This window comes from Patella vulgata, chromosome 8 (assembly GCF_932274485.2).
Source record: "Patella vulgata chromosome 8, xgPatVulg1.2, whole genome shotgun sequence".
In the NCBI taxonomy this organism is placed as follows: domain Eukaryota; kingdom Metazoa; phylum Mollusca; class Gastropoda; family Patellidae; genus Patella; species Patella vulgata.
In genome coordinates, this window is record NC_065886.2 from 2,933,118 (window position 1) to 2,948,066 (window position 14,949).

General features: G+C 35.7%; 1 protein-coding gene across 4 annotated transcripts in view; it reads left to right on the forward strand.

Annotated features, from left to right (window-relative positions):
• Window positions 1-14,949, forward strand: part of LOC126830920 (uncharacterized) — a 34,557-nt gene that overhangs the window by 8,118 nt on the left and 11,490 nt on the right. The window contains exons 1-3 of one of the 4 annotated variants that reach the window (XM_050561426.2): window positions 8,669-8,782; window positions 13,045-13,389; window positions 13,557-13,871. The exons of 2 other annotated variants lie outside the window; for them this stretch is intronic. In XM_050561426.2, the coding sequence (XP_050417383.1) occupies window positions 8,683-8,782; window positions 13,045-13,389; window positions 13,557-13,871 (760 nt within the window). In that variant the 5' untranslated portion in view covers window positions 8,669-8,682. Of the gene's footprint in view, window positions 1-8,668; window positions 8,783-13,044; window positions 13,390-13,556; window positions 13,872-14,949 lie in introns of those variants that run through there. One more of the 4 variants, XM_050561428.2, reaches the window with a different exon arrangement.

The following is a 14,949-nucleotide window of genomic DNA, read 5'->3' on the forward strand; positions in this document are numbered from 1 at the left end:
ATACAGCTAACAAACCCATAAATCTTATAAAACATGAATACAGCTTACTAACCCATAAATCTTATAAAACATGAATACAGCTAACTAACCCATAAATCCGTATAAAGCGTGAATACAGAAATCCCATTAATCTTTATAAAGCATGAATATAGAAAACTAACCCATTAATCTTTATAAAACATGAATACAGCGGACTAAACAATACATCTTTATAAAGCATGAATACAGCGGGCTAAACCACAAATCTTTAGTTTTATATCTTATAATGACTGATTGTGTATTTTATACCCAATTTTATATGTAATGACTCACTGCGCATTTTATATTATACCCAATTTGGTTTTATATCCTATATTGAATGACCTATTGCGGATTTTATATCCCAGAATGACTGATTGTGCATTTTACTGTATCTCTAAAAATATTAAGTTTATCTTCGAGAGGACGCAAAGTTATGTCTTACATTGTATTTCAGGCAAAATACCCCGAGCAGTTTCAAATTCAAGAATCCCACGTATGAGCCAGGTCAAGTGGACAGTAAGTATAGCGTGATTGAAATTATTACGCTCTTTACTTATTTAATGACTGGGAACCCGCGTTGACTCTGTGGGTAATAATAATAACAAGAAGAATGAAATCTTTATTAGGGTTCAGACTGGCTAACCAGAAGATCTCGGGTTAGATCATGGTGATGGCTGAGAAATATCCTCGGATTTTCGGTCACGATTTCTCCTTGTTAGCAGTGGAGGCCAGTGTCTAGTTGTGCGAATGGTACGAACAACCAGAGTCCCGCGTATCCATGAGTATGCGTGTAAAACAACTCTTGATAGTTGAAATTTGAAATACGATTATGCCACAGTGTCGCTGTCCGGGCAGTATCTCCCTATTGTACACTGTATGGCGTTGGCCCGTCTTCCTTGACCCAGTCAGTGTAGAAAAGTGTAACGATTAACCCCATTACATTTCATTTCTTATTTAATGAACAGCGGATTGAAAAATATTTTCTTACCGACTGACGTAGATCACCGGAGATTGCAGGAAATCACAGAAGTGTTATTTCCACTTTAAAGGTTATTATGTTCAGTGTATAATTAATGGTCATATTGTAATCAGTCAATCTATATTACATGTTTTTACAGTCGACCAGTTATATGGCAATAAACAAGTTATACAAAATAAACAACAGATGAAACGACAACAGAATATGGGTAAAAAAAACTAAATATTTCATTATTAACTTTTCATAAAACAAAATACTCGAACTTCCATGGCTTCGTTATTTTAAGGGTTAGGAATAGGTACGTTATTGTTCTATTGTTCTATTCCTATTCTTGGAGTAGGCGTGGTTCGTGGAGGAGTGCGAGGTAGACAAAATAACCAACATGGTAATCAGTTAAAATTGAAATATTCTGACACAATCTGTTTCATAGCTGTAATATAAAAGCCTCTGTTTACTTATGAATATATATATATATATTGTTGTTTTTTATTTACCAGAAATAATGATCTATATTTTGTTGTTGTTTATTTACCAGAAATAATGGAGAATGATCTGTATATTAGTGCTGATGATGATCCTACACCAGATAAAGTTGATCACAGAGACAATAATCAAATGGGTATGTTATAATAGATTTTATACTGTAAATCGCATTCTAATTAGTTTTGAAAATATGTTCTTTGCCCTTAAGAACTGTGTCATCGTCCTAATACCCAACCGATTGGAACCTTTACAATCATTGTATCATATAGCAAATGTTACCCTGAATATATTCTGGTCATTTATTGTATTAAAAGTTTATAATATATATTTAATTTTTGTATTGAATATATCAGAAATAAAATACTAATATTATTGTATATCAGAAATACTGGAGAATGAACTGTATGTAAGTGGTGATGATGACGAGACGACCAACTGTTACGTAAATCAAGAGGCAGTGAGAAACAACACAATGGGTAAACAATGTTCATTATTAACGATGCATAATGTAAACAATGTTCATTATGCTTTATTAGAGATTTATTATGTTCATTATGTAAACAATGTTCATTATACATTATTAGAGATTTATTATGTTCATTGTGCTTTATTGGACATGCATTATGTAAGATTAAGATAAAGAGCTGTCAGTTCTTGCTGTAATAGTTCCAAACATAGATAATGAAAAATGAATATATTTGATATTTCAGTCAAATTACTTTATTTTTAGTGAAGTTATAAGTGTTTCAAGTTTTGATTAGATATAGGTTACATAGTCAAGTATCATTGCTAAGATAATAAACAAAGTCTCGAGTGTTTTTTTAAACGACGCGTCTGTTATGACCCATTTAAAAATGTTTATTACCTTTAAATTGTCATGTGAAAGAATGAAAACAAAACTGCAATAGACAGGTTTAGTTCTTACATAATGTATGTTTAAAATGCACAATATAAATTGGTTAGGTATGTGAACAGCTGCCTAAATCTAATATGAATGGCAGTTTAAAAACCATACCAATATTTAATATTAGTTGTTCTAAAAAGAGTATGACAACGGTTACCACTAAAAGTTAATTTATTCTTAGATTTTATAAACTGAACCTACATGTTGTATGATAATCTCGGAATAATAACCACCATCAGATTTCATTGATATAGAACTAAGGAATAATGACCACCGTCAGATTTCATTATATTAACTGACAAATGGTATCTTAAACCGAGTAAACATAATCAGCCTCCTACACGAAATTCGAATTATATGCTAGTTATAATGGTTTATATTTTATGATAGTTAATTGTCTATATACTATGCTAATACAATGGTTTATATGCTATAATAGTTATAATGGCTAATTGTCTATATACTATGCTAATACAATGGTTTATATGCTATGATAGTTATATTGACTAATTGTCTATATACTATGCTAATACAATGGTTTATATGCTAGATAGCTATATTGACTAATTGTCTATATACTATGCTAATACAATGGTTTATATGCTATGATAGTTATAATGTTTTATATTTGTATATGTTATGATAGTTATAATGGTTTATTGTCTATATATTATGTTAATACAATGGTTTATAATTTGTTTATGTTATTCTTGTTTGTTTTTAATAGAAATAATGGAAAATGAATTATATATACCCGCTGAAATCGACACTCGTGTATTTTAAGGTAAGAATAATACTGTTGTTATTACTTATTGGTTTGTCGGAGGTATCACTTCGGTGAAAGCGGACGTTAAATAAAGCCATTTTGCACATACTAATTGGTTGGATGATTTGAACAATAGAGTTGTCTGCCCTTGAATGGTTTTGTCAGAACATTATAATGAATATCATCATATTAGTACTGTTACTCGTGTTTGATTTATTTATTAGAAACGTACGTTACATATTTAAAAACACACTCCAAACATGACCACAGATAATGTTTTGTTGTTTACTATTTTTCAGGTTACCATAGTAACCAGTACTATGGATTGACAGGATGAAGGCCGGGGCCTCGGACCAAGGTTTAGAATATTTGGACGCTACCCGCATTATATTCTTAAACCGTCGTCGTAGTACTCTTCTCGGCTCGACTGTGTTTAAAACACACTTTCATATTCTTCCAGTAGTGGGAGAAGGGGGTTTGGGGGCATATAAGGTAGCTCATCTCTTCATCGTGGGATATGAAGATATTAACGTGGATTAAGCCGTGGGATATGTAGATATTTTATAAAAAGCTTTATTTTTGTTAGATTTTTATTATTGTTGTTTCTATAAATATTTTTACTACTAGATGATATTATACGCTATTTATAACAGACTGAGTTATTCGTCCATTGTTCTGTCCAAATAACTGGGAAACAAAGTCAAGAGTTTTAATTATCACCATAATTCATTTAAATAGTTTTCTTGAAATATAATCATCTTTGCCTCTCATTGTTTTTCTAATATATATTTATTAGCTTTGCTTTTATTGTTGTTGATTTATTTATTTATTATTATGTTTAAATTTTGTTATTGTAAGCTGCTATACTAATGTCCAAAAGAAAGTATACACTGTGCATTTTGTGCTCCATCAACCAAAGTCGTTTTTCCATGGTATACGGTATTTGGGTAGAATGTCAATTTGTTTCACATTTTTATTTTGCTTAGAAATGTTGAGTTTGGACGCAAGAGACAAACTCAGTAATGCTTTATCAAATGTTTTTAATCCAAACAAAACTTAGTCATACTTTTAGTATATTTTATTTCAATTGTAAGTTATTTTATTTCAATTGTAAATTATTTTATTTCAATTGTAAGTTATTTTTTTTCAATTGTAAGTTATTTTATTTCAATTGTAAGTTATTTTATTTCAATTGTAGTATTATTATGAGAATTATCTCATTTAATTCTGTCTCAGATTTTATTTTTTACATGCTGTAGAACACGGGGCATTGAGAAATTTGAAATAAAATAATTAAAACACAGATCTCGTTTAGTTTTTAAAATCCTCCAAACCATTCATGTCAAATTCAAAGACATGGAAACATTAAACAATTACTCCGGAACCATTTAATGAGAGCATAATATGAGACTGTTAGAGGGTATTCAAAAAACCAAGACCATAAGAGAGGTAGGGTGGTGACACCGGTGACAAGTACCCCGGAACCACTCCATGGGAGCATAATATGAGACTTTAAGAGGGTGTATACCAATTTTAAACTGTTTGGCCTTTATCTAATTAGTTATGACACCAAACTAAATAATTAGATCAATACGAGCGACGAATAGTTCGACTAAATAATCTCCAAAAGGTACCCCTATATCCTAACACAAAACCGGGGATTAGAAAATTAAATAAATGAAATAAAGTTTAACGTGCTGTGGTTATGTGCCGACTGTGCTAATGAAGACACGGGCATTCGCCATGAAGTGTGCATTGTGAGGGGATTTTGCATGGACAGCGGCGCTACGCGGACTACTCCTATCTCAAATTTCAACTGCCAAGGTTTCTTTTTTACGCACAAAAGTTAGATGTCACAACTAAGCAGGTTATATTTGGATTAACATATTTTATATTTCAATAATTAGTTTGGTTTGCACGTAGGGGATTTTAGGACTGAGAAGAAAGTACGGAAACACGAGATCAGGCAGATGAATATAACATTGTCATGCCGGGGTATCGTGAGGACACCTAAATCGAACCCGGGACCCCCTGGTTAGCGAGACAGCGCATTACTCAATGAGTCACCGCGGTCCCCTGTTTTAAAAACGTAATGCTATCTTATCAGTTAAATCTGTTACGTGTTGGTAAGAACCTGTACAGCCATACTGAGTACATACAGTTACAGTGACGGTTATATCCACCATCTCACTAATTGTTACACTGCCTGATATAATTGTTACGTGTTTATTTATTAAAGTACCATATATATTTACTGGTCTGATTCCATGCTCAGCATTTGTATCAATTGATAGTTCAGTCATATTAGAAACTGTTTTGTTGTTGTTGTAGCACCAATTATAAACGGTGCTTTAATTTCAACTTCATTCTGCACTCTCACGTCAATCACTTGTCCATCATCCAATGCTTATGGTGGTGCTGTAAATTAACATGAATAAATTAATCTTTCAGAGTATTAAGAATGCAAACAGAAAAAATATACCCAGTGGCATAACAAACAGACGACATATACCTAGTAGCATACAGTTTAACACATATAAGTTTCTCAACATTAGCGGTATTATTAATTGTTTGCACTGATTACCGTTCACATGCTGATGATACACAACTTGTGTCATCTTCACGACAAATCAGACCATCCCTGCTCTTAACACCATAACCTTAGGTTCTTGCGATATAAAATTCTGGATGACCACAAACAAACTAAAACTTAATGATGATAAGACAGAAGCAACCATTTTTGGAACAAAGAAATGATCACAAGAACTTATATGAAACAGGTGTAACCATTTAAGCTTCTTGTACCGTTAAAGATGTTGGTGTGATCCTTGATTCATGTCTTAACTTAGCGGTATTACCGGTATTACTTGTATGCATCGATTACCTTTCACATGCTGATGATACTCAACCTGTGTCATCTTTCAAGACAAATCAGATCACCCCTGCTCTTACCTTAAAGACTCAGGTTGATCATCTGTGGTGTTACTTCCAGTTGCGAAATATTAGCGGTATTAGAAACATCATCACCTCAGTGTAACAGTTTACTAGCTAGTAGTGTGATATAGTACTCTAGAACGTATTGACCCCAGCTAGTTTTTGATAATATATGATATTGACTTTTCAACTCCATATAGTTTTGTTTAGTCACGTTCTAATTAATCCCATACGTCATTTACAAACTACATATGATATGTGTTCAAAGGAATACGCACTGGTCAGTAATCATTTCATGAAGTAATGATCATATATGATCATGAGTCTTATCTATTTTACCTATTGTCAGACCCTATATAACCAGGGGTTTGCTGACAGAGAGACGAGCGGGGGAGGGGGAGAAGAGGGGCTTGGACGAGTGCACGAACTCACCTGAGTGAATTTAATATAGTTATGCACCGCCCTGATGTGTTCCTGTCGTAGTCTAGTTTCTGTTTAAGATGTGTTCCTATTGTAGTTATGTAGCTGTTTTATATACTTGATGTAAATAAATGATATATTTACTAAACTGATCTCTATCATCACTAAAATAGTGTTACAGTGATGCACAAGCCATAGCACTCCAAAAACTACAAAATGCGGCTGTCAGGGTCATATCCAGAACAAACAAGTGATTAATACATTATGAAATGAAATGAAATGGGGTTTAACGTCCTACTGTTCTGCTCCTATGCTGGGCTAATGAAGACGGGCATACGCCATACAGTGTACTATGAGGGCAATTTTGCCCGGGCAGCTGCACTATCGCCTACTCTTATATCGAATTTCAACTGCCAAGGGATCTTTTACGTGCATTCGAATGTATACATGGGACCTTGGTTTTTCGTCTCATCCGAAGGACTAGACAGCTGTCCTTGTCAGGCCATCCGTCATGCATCACTGACAAAGGGGAACCACGATTAATACATTACCCCTGGCTTCCGATCCATGCGCGTATAGTCTTCAAGATCATATGTCAACTAACTATATACGAGGTAACTCGTACTTAGAAATCCCAGCATCAAAACATTATAATAATTATACATAAAGTATAGATCATATTGATCTGACTCAATGACAGACCTTATGATACAGCGCGCACGTGCTGACCATTCTGGGAACTGACCTTGTTGGACATAATACAGTTATGAGGTAACAATTGAGACCGTTAACAGGGGCGGGTTGTAGATATGCCTCTATTTTGGATAATACAGAATACATGATTAGTGCTCCTGTTTTTTTTAAAAAGAAAACTCTAGTGCGGATAAGAATTCGCAATAAGCTTAAAAATACTTTATGGGGGATTAAATAAAGCGCTGGCAGTTCTCGCTATAATAGTTACAAACTAGATAATATAAGGGAATTTGTCGAAATTTCAGTCAAATTGGTCCCCTCTGAACCGAGAATTTAGCGATTGAATTTTAGGCCTAGCTACGATCATTATTACTAAAGTGGGCACAATTAAAAAAAACATAGTCTCGATTGTCCATTGTTTGATTTAATCATCAATGAGCTTTGAGCAGCAGTTCGAATTCCAAACTAGTAAATATCGCAGGCTTGATTATGGTCTTGATAATTAATTAATGTCTAATTAATAGTTTATATAACATGTCAGGCCTAAAGAAAGACCTGCAATAGGCAGATTTAGCGCTTGCATAATGTATGTTTAATAAATATTAATTGGAGCTACATCCAACTGTCTGATGCTAGAGGTGTAGCGGGACAAATCGTCATTTAGTAAAATGATTGAACAAGATAACAATTCAAACTAGGGGAAATAGCAACCTAATCTTCAGGAAATACTTTAACATGTAATAACCTAAACAAATATTTAGTTTACATAGATGAATAATACATAAAGACAATAATATATAACTCATAATGGTGAACAGGAAGTGATATTTCACAGGAAGTTTGATTGTTTTCGTATCGTTTAGACTGTACAATTGTAAGATTATATGTAATCATAATGAATAAAATATTGTTTAAAGAAACCTTAATGTAACAAATGTTAATTTTTGCGACAACGAAACATGCAATAAATATTCAAAATGAGTATATCTAAGCTTAGACGAGATTGTGTCCTCTTCCTTACGATAACCACGAATAATGTCCATAGTCAAAATTGGGATAATTTGTAGCTCTTAACCAAGAGATGTTGGGTTCTCGCTCGCGGTGATCTCTGATGCTGGACGGAGAGCTTGACAAGGACAGTGTCTGGTTGTTCGAATCGGACGAAAAACCGTGGTCCCGTGTACACATGGGCATGCAAATAAAGGAAATAAGAGTTTCCCCAAAGCACACGGCATGACATTTCCCGTCTATACCAGCCCAAGCGCTGCGAATGTTATTTCGGTCGCCAAATGATTTAAGAACTGAGGTTTTCAAACGTTCATTTTCAGAAATATGGAGTTTTGTGGGATTCCATTTTTTAATTCCATGCAAAAACTTAACGTCGTTGATTATTAAAAATTATTGATGAATTTTGTGTACCGCCCTGAACAATACCAGGACGTAATATTTGAAACAGAGATGACATAATTCAACAGGCGTCACATGTCATTGATAAGTGGTGGTTATGATACAGACCAGTTAACCATTACAATGAAATATATTATCGTGATGATGATAGTGATTATTGTTACAAAAAAACATGGTAAGTCAGTCTTTAATAGTACCGGTTGACTAGCAAGTATATACTATAGGAACTAGTATGTATTTTATATTTGTTATACACTATCAATCATATACTGTACGAACTGGCATGGATATTTACTTTACAAGTCTTTTAATAGATCCTGTGGGTTGTTCATAATTATATACTGTACGAACTGGCATGGATATTTACTTTACAAGTCTTTTAATAGATCCTGTGGGTTGTTCATAATTATATACTGTACGAACTGGCATGGGTATATACGTTACAAGTCTTTTAATAGTCAATGAATGTTTAACACATGACACAATTATATGGAATACAAGTTACTTGACGAGTTTATTACAGCGACGTTTCGACGAGGGTTCTCCCGTCTTTATCAAGCACAGAATGACAACCATGGTATAATGAAAATATATATACAAAATATGGAACAAAGACAAACATCTATATACAATCAGAGATAATCATTTAGAAACCATATAATTGTGTCATGCGTTATTGCAGCTTAAATAATAAATTGTTCCTATGTGTTGTTCATAATTCACTAAGAGAAGTATAACACGGGCGATGTAATCGTTATGTAATGAAATAATATATTATCCTAACAATGGCGATATTTATAGTCACCCATAACAACCACGGGAAGTCAGTCGAATTGTAATGCAGTGGGATGAATTTCAGTTAAAGATGGGTTCCCGCGTACAAACTGGGTGATTTAATGGTATACAATGTATATGGACGGACTACAAACATATTCAAACTAATTAATTTGTCAACTTTGCTTCAAATCCGGCTCAAACATTGTAATTGCGAAGGAATGTCCTGCTATAAAAATTCGATCAAACCAGGTCATGTTTACGTCACGTCTTGGAAGTCAGAGGAGAATTCATTGCATGCATAAGACGATGTTGTCTTTACTCGCTTACTATTTATTACAAATATCGAATCCTAATTAAATTCACGGATTATCCACTACCCGCGTCTTTTTCCGTCATTCTATCTCAGAAAGTGTTGTACGTCTAACTCTTCATAAAGTTTATCAATCCAATGTTCGCCTGTGACCTTTGACATCACGCGTGCAGAAATTCCAAATCATCGGGCTGTTGATTAGGGGAACCCTTACATTATTGTCCTGTATACGCTCCATGAGTTTTTTTGGCGAATGCAGTATTTTGCTAGTAAGATTGGATATCTCTACTTTCCAAATATACCACAATTACCACCCGATAAAGACTTTTCTGGAAACCCATCTTTAAACATAAATAATTGATTTTTTCACAATTAATTAATTCGACCCGATAGTAAATGTATAATACGTCGTGATAATCCGCGCAGTATTACTTAATTCAGTGAGATATATTTTAATGGAGCGTCATCCACCTTAGTCAGTGTCGGACTGTCAGGTCATTGACCAAGGCCCACACAAGTACGCGCCGAAATTTTGAAAATTGACAACCGCAAACCCATTTTCCAAGCATTTCAGACCAAAGCAGAAGAAGGCTAATTTTTGATTTCCTGATACAATTAGATAACAGAATGACCTAAGAGCACTATCATTAGATGAATTTGAGAATTCTAGTACACTTATACTTTTGTGTTGTTTGTCATTTTTTTCCTATATTTTCTTTCTCTCGTCCTGTGTCCTGTCCTCTCCTTCATTTTTTCCTTTCTCCCCCCCCCCCCTCTCCTTTCTTTCCCTTTTCTTTTTTCTTTCCCTTTTTTTCTTTTCTCTTTTTTTTAATGATCTTAGGCCCACCTGTCACGGACTGGTGGACAGGTGGGCCTAGTCCGGCACTGACCTTAGTTATCCCCATTTATATCTGTTTCATATTGCCTTATTTATTTCCTTAATCATCTGTCTCCAATATTCTTTGTTTTAATTTATCTTTGGGCTAAAATGTTTCAGTTTCCATGAAAGTGTTGGTTTGTATACGTGAACGACAATTAAGAAATAAACAGACAATGGTAACAGTTCGAGTGGAGTGGCGTCGATGCCCAGCTTGAACATGACCAGGGAGTGGGTCTGCCCACTGCTAACGACCCCTACGCACAACTGAATTATTGAAATAAATATTGAACCATAGTCTCGAAATGGACGTTAAGTCCCATCTCTCTCTCCCTCTCTCTCCCTCTCTGCCTCTCTCTCTCTCGATAATACATTAGCACAGTGTTTTTGATTTTCTAATATCAGATTTTATTTTTAGTGGCTTTAGTTTTTCTTTCCGACACCTATTGAACAATATATTTTCAGCATTTTCCCCGTTTTCTTTAAATTTAAGTTTTGCGTGTACAATCGGCCAATTCTTAATTTCAGGCACCGTAATGTTCCATAATCTGAATCCTGATAGAAACTTCATTTGTAAGAAATGCTTACAATCACACTTCTTGTCGTTCACATTAGAGCATTTTGGCGGCTATAATGAAATATTGCTATTCGACTCGTTCTTGTACCTTTCCTACCCATAGTGATACTATAATTTGAAATAATAATATCCAATAGGGTAAACTTTTATATTTTACATATTGTATGAAGCCACAGTAAACGAAATCCAATTATCAATGCACGTATTCAAATGTGATCTAGAATGTAGAAACTACATCAACTTCCGAGGCGAAACTCGAAAAGTCGGCAGCACAAATATGATATGTCGCTAATAGCGCGGTGTGTTAATTGTTACTTTTCAAGTTCCATTTTGGCTTGGTATACGTGTTTGCACCTTCTTACATCCAAAAATGCAAAAATATGACTAAGTCGAAAATTAGAAATTAGGAAAAAATCGAGGGGCGCTATTATCGTTTCCTATTTTCGAATTGATTTTGGCTTGTATAGAGTGCTGTTGCCTCACATGTTGTCGTAGCTTCTACTTTTAGACCGTTCGTGTTTTGAAGGGGCGAAAAGTAGTGATTACGAATGGTAGTTATAGGCTTCCATAGGAGATCAACCTCGGATCACAAACTTTTTGATATTTGGAGACACACGTTTATGTCAATTACCATCTTTGTATTGGAGCTTATTTACTATTAAGCATTTGTACCAAGACTGTTAACTTTAATTATGTTCTGTAGTTAATGATGAGTAATTGTTAACCAAATAATATAGAAATGTATTAACAACCAACACGAGTCCTGTTTTAATATATATATCCCCGAACCTTAAAGACAAAATACAAAACTACATTAATTGTACAGGTTATTCATAAATCAGGTTGGGGCTGTTTTATTTAGTTAGTGTCGTCGTCGTATATATTGCTATTACCACTGTTCTCCATAATGTCAGGGACCGTTGGGTTTGGGGCGCAACTAAGACACTTGTCCAGGGGCCCGGAGGTATATGCCGAGTAATGTTTAAAATGGATCGACAAGTAGGCGAAACCCGGTGACTTTTCTGAATGTGGTACCGCATTGGAATCAGATTCTGTCAGTCCAGTAATTTTTTGAAAAGCAGGAGAAATAAAAAAAATAATAAGCCACCTGTCCGGGCCTTCGCGCCGTGCGTGGGGAGCCGGTTCGTCCTTGTTTTGTTTTGTTAGGTCTCCTGATCCAACCTTGGATAATGATGTACATCTAAGGTTTGGGTATTGGATAAAGTATACGTTCAAGATGATACTATTTGATTCTGATGGTTTCCAGGAGTTCCCTCATCATCCAATAAACCCTACTGGTACAACCAACACAATAAAAAGATGAGAAAACTCTTGGAAACCATCAGAATCAAATAGTATCATCTTGAACGTATTATTATTGTCTCCCCATGTGAAGTAGGCGGCCGAAATATCGTTACTATCGACACATGACTTCACCCAACATATTAAAAGGAAAACACCACTTAGAACTAGATCCTGTATCGCGTTTAAAATATACATATGGAAATGACTAATCACCCAGTCCGCCCCCACCTCCATGAATTGGGGAACAGTGAATGTGGAGTATTAATAACATCTATGAATTAAATATGAATTTAATCGACAAAAAAAATCACATTTTTCTAATCTAATTACACGACATTTGTTAGTTTAATAGACCCAGGAAAGGGAGTGGGTGGTGGTAGCTTCTACTGAATTGTTACATGGTTAAGCTAAAAACATAGTAAGTGCTGGGCGGGGGTGGGGGGGCGCACAACACACAAACAAATACGCAAGACAAATATACGGACATGACTGCGTATGTGTTGTTGATATAAGGAACATTCTGGCGGTATTTCGTCCTTCAAATAAATAACGAATATTTATCCCATACTGTATTAACAATTTAAATTTCAGTGGATGGACAATATCTCAATCTTTACGGGATTCCTGAAATAGCGGAAGAGAATTCTGTATTTCGACTACGTTGCCAGAGACCTGGTGATGGACTTCTTTTTTCAAACGCAAAATTTCAAAGGAACGGCACTGATGTTGCTACTGTGACATGGAGAAGTTTCTGGGGTCAGTCTTCCTGTAGATTGTCTGTACACAATGGAGAAAGAGGTTATGGCTGTGAATCATCACTAAAAACCAAAACTCTTTTAATCAGACATATCAACAAGACGAGAGATTCTAACACTGTATGGTCCTGTAGATATAATAATGGGAGAAGTAATCGATATATTCTACCTGTCAAGATAGGTAATAATCACTTCAATATACATGTATGATCTAATATTGTATCATAACATCTGTAAAGGTCTCTTGAAAACGAAATGAGTATAAACATTAATAAGTGGTGTCAGACATACGATATAAAACGATATTATTGTGGCATGTCTTTGAAGAATGTTGTCTTTTCTTTAAAGATCCACCGCAGTGTGAATTAACAACAACTATTAGATACAATAAAGCCGGTGATCCAGACGTTGATGGTAATACACTTGTTTTATCTGAAGGTGACGATCTTTATTTAAACTGTTCGGCATCCATTGTTTCTAGTGATCATACAAACAATGAAATAACCTACCAATGGAAGATTTATGGAGATAAAGATGAAACATACAATGGATCAGTTTATGTTAAATCTAATATAACAAGATTAGAGGGGGCTATGTACATGTGTACTTCATCTATAGGATCATATTGTACTAGTAGTGACGTCACGTATATACAGATACAATGTAAGTATAACAATACTGTACTAGTAGTGATGCCACGTCATTTTGGTCCAGATTGTCCCATTCCTGTTGCAACGCAGCAGCAAGTTCTTGGACATTGGCAGGACGTTGTTGACGTTGACGTAACCTCTGTCCAAGCATGTCCCAGACATGCTCGATGGGGGAGAGGTCGGGACTCAGTGCTGGCCAAGGTAATGTGGTGATGTTCTGTTGTTGGAGGTAACCTGTAACGATCCTGGCCCTGTGACATCTTGCGTTGTCATCCTGGAAGATGAAACGGCGGCCATGACGTCGTGCGAACGGCACAACATGGACTGCCAAGATGTTGTCCCGGTAGTACTGGCCTGTAACACGCCCTGCAACAATATGTAAAGCCGTTCTTCCAGCAACAGTGATGCCTCCCCACACCATAACAGAACCACCCGCAAATCGATCATGTCTGATGACGTTAACGTCTTGGAAGCGCTCGTTTCGACGACGCCACACCCTCCTACGTCTGTCCAAAAAATCAACAGTGAACCTTGACTCATCTGAAAACATCACATTGCTCCAGCGTCGATTATCCCAGTGTTGACGATCCCTACACCAACGACGTCTTGCCTGAATGTGATGATCTCTCAAACAAGGGATCACGCGAGGGCGTCGGGCGCGAAGGTGACCCCTATGCAGTCGATTCCGAATCATCTGGCCACTCACTCTCACACCAGTGTCTGTTTGAAGACGAGCGCTGATCTGATTTGCTGTGATGACACGATTTCTCAAGGCCAAGGTACGGATAAATCGATCCTGGGCTTGAGTTGTCGCCCTTGGTCGACCTGAGCGTGGTCTGTCCTGTACAGATTGTGTATCATGGTATCTGGACCATAGCCTGCTTATGACAGACTGAGAAACATTCATCGTCCGCGCCACAACCGCCTGTGTTGTGCCGATCTGTAGCATGCCAAGGGCACGTAACCTTTCATTTTGGGTAAGCCGACGCATATCAAAATTTGTTTTCTGGTCACTAAAACAATTAAACTGATGTTTCCACCCTGGAATTCAATGCCACAATGACTGTAACATTCAAAGTCAGAGTCGTGCA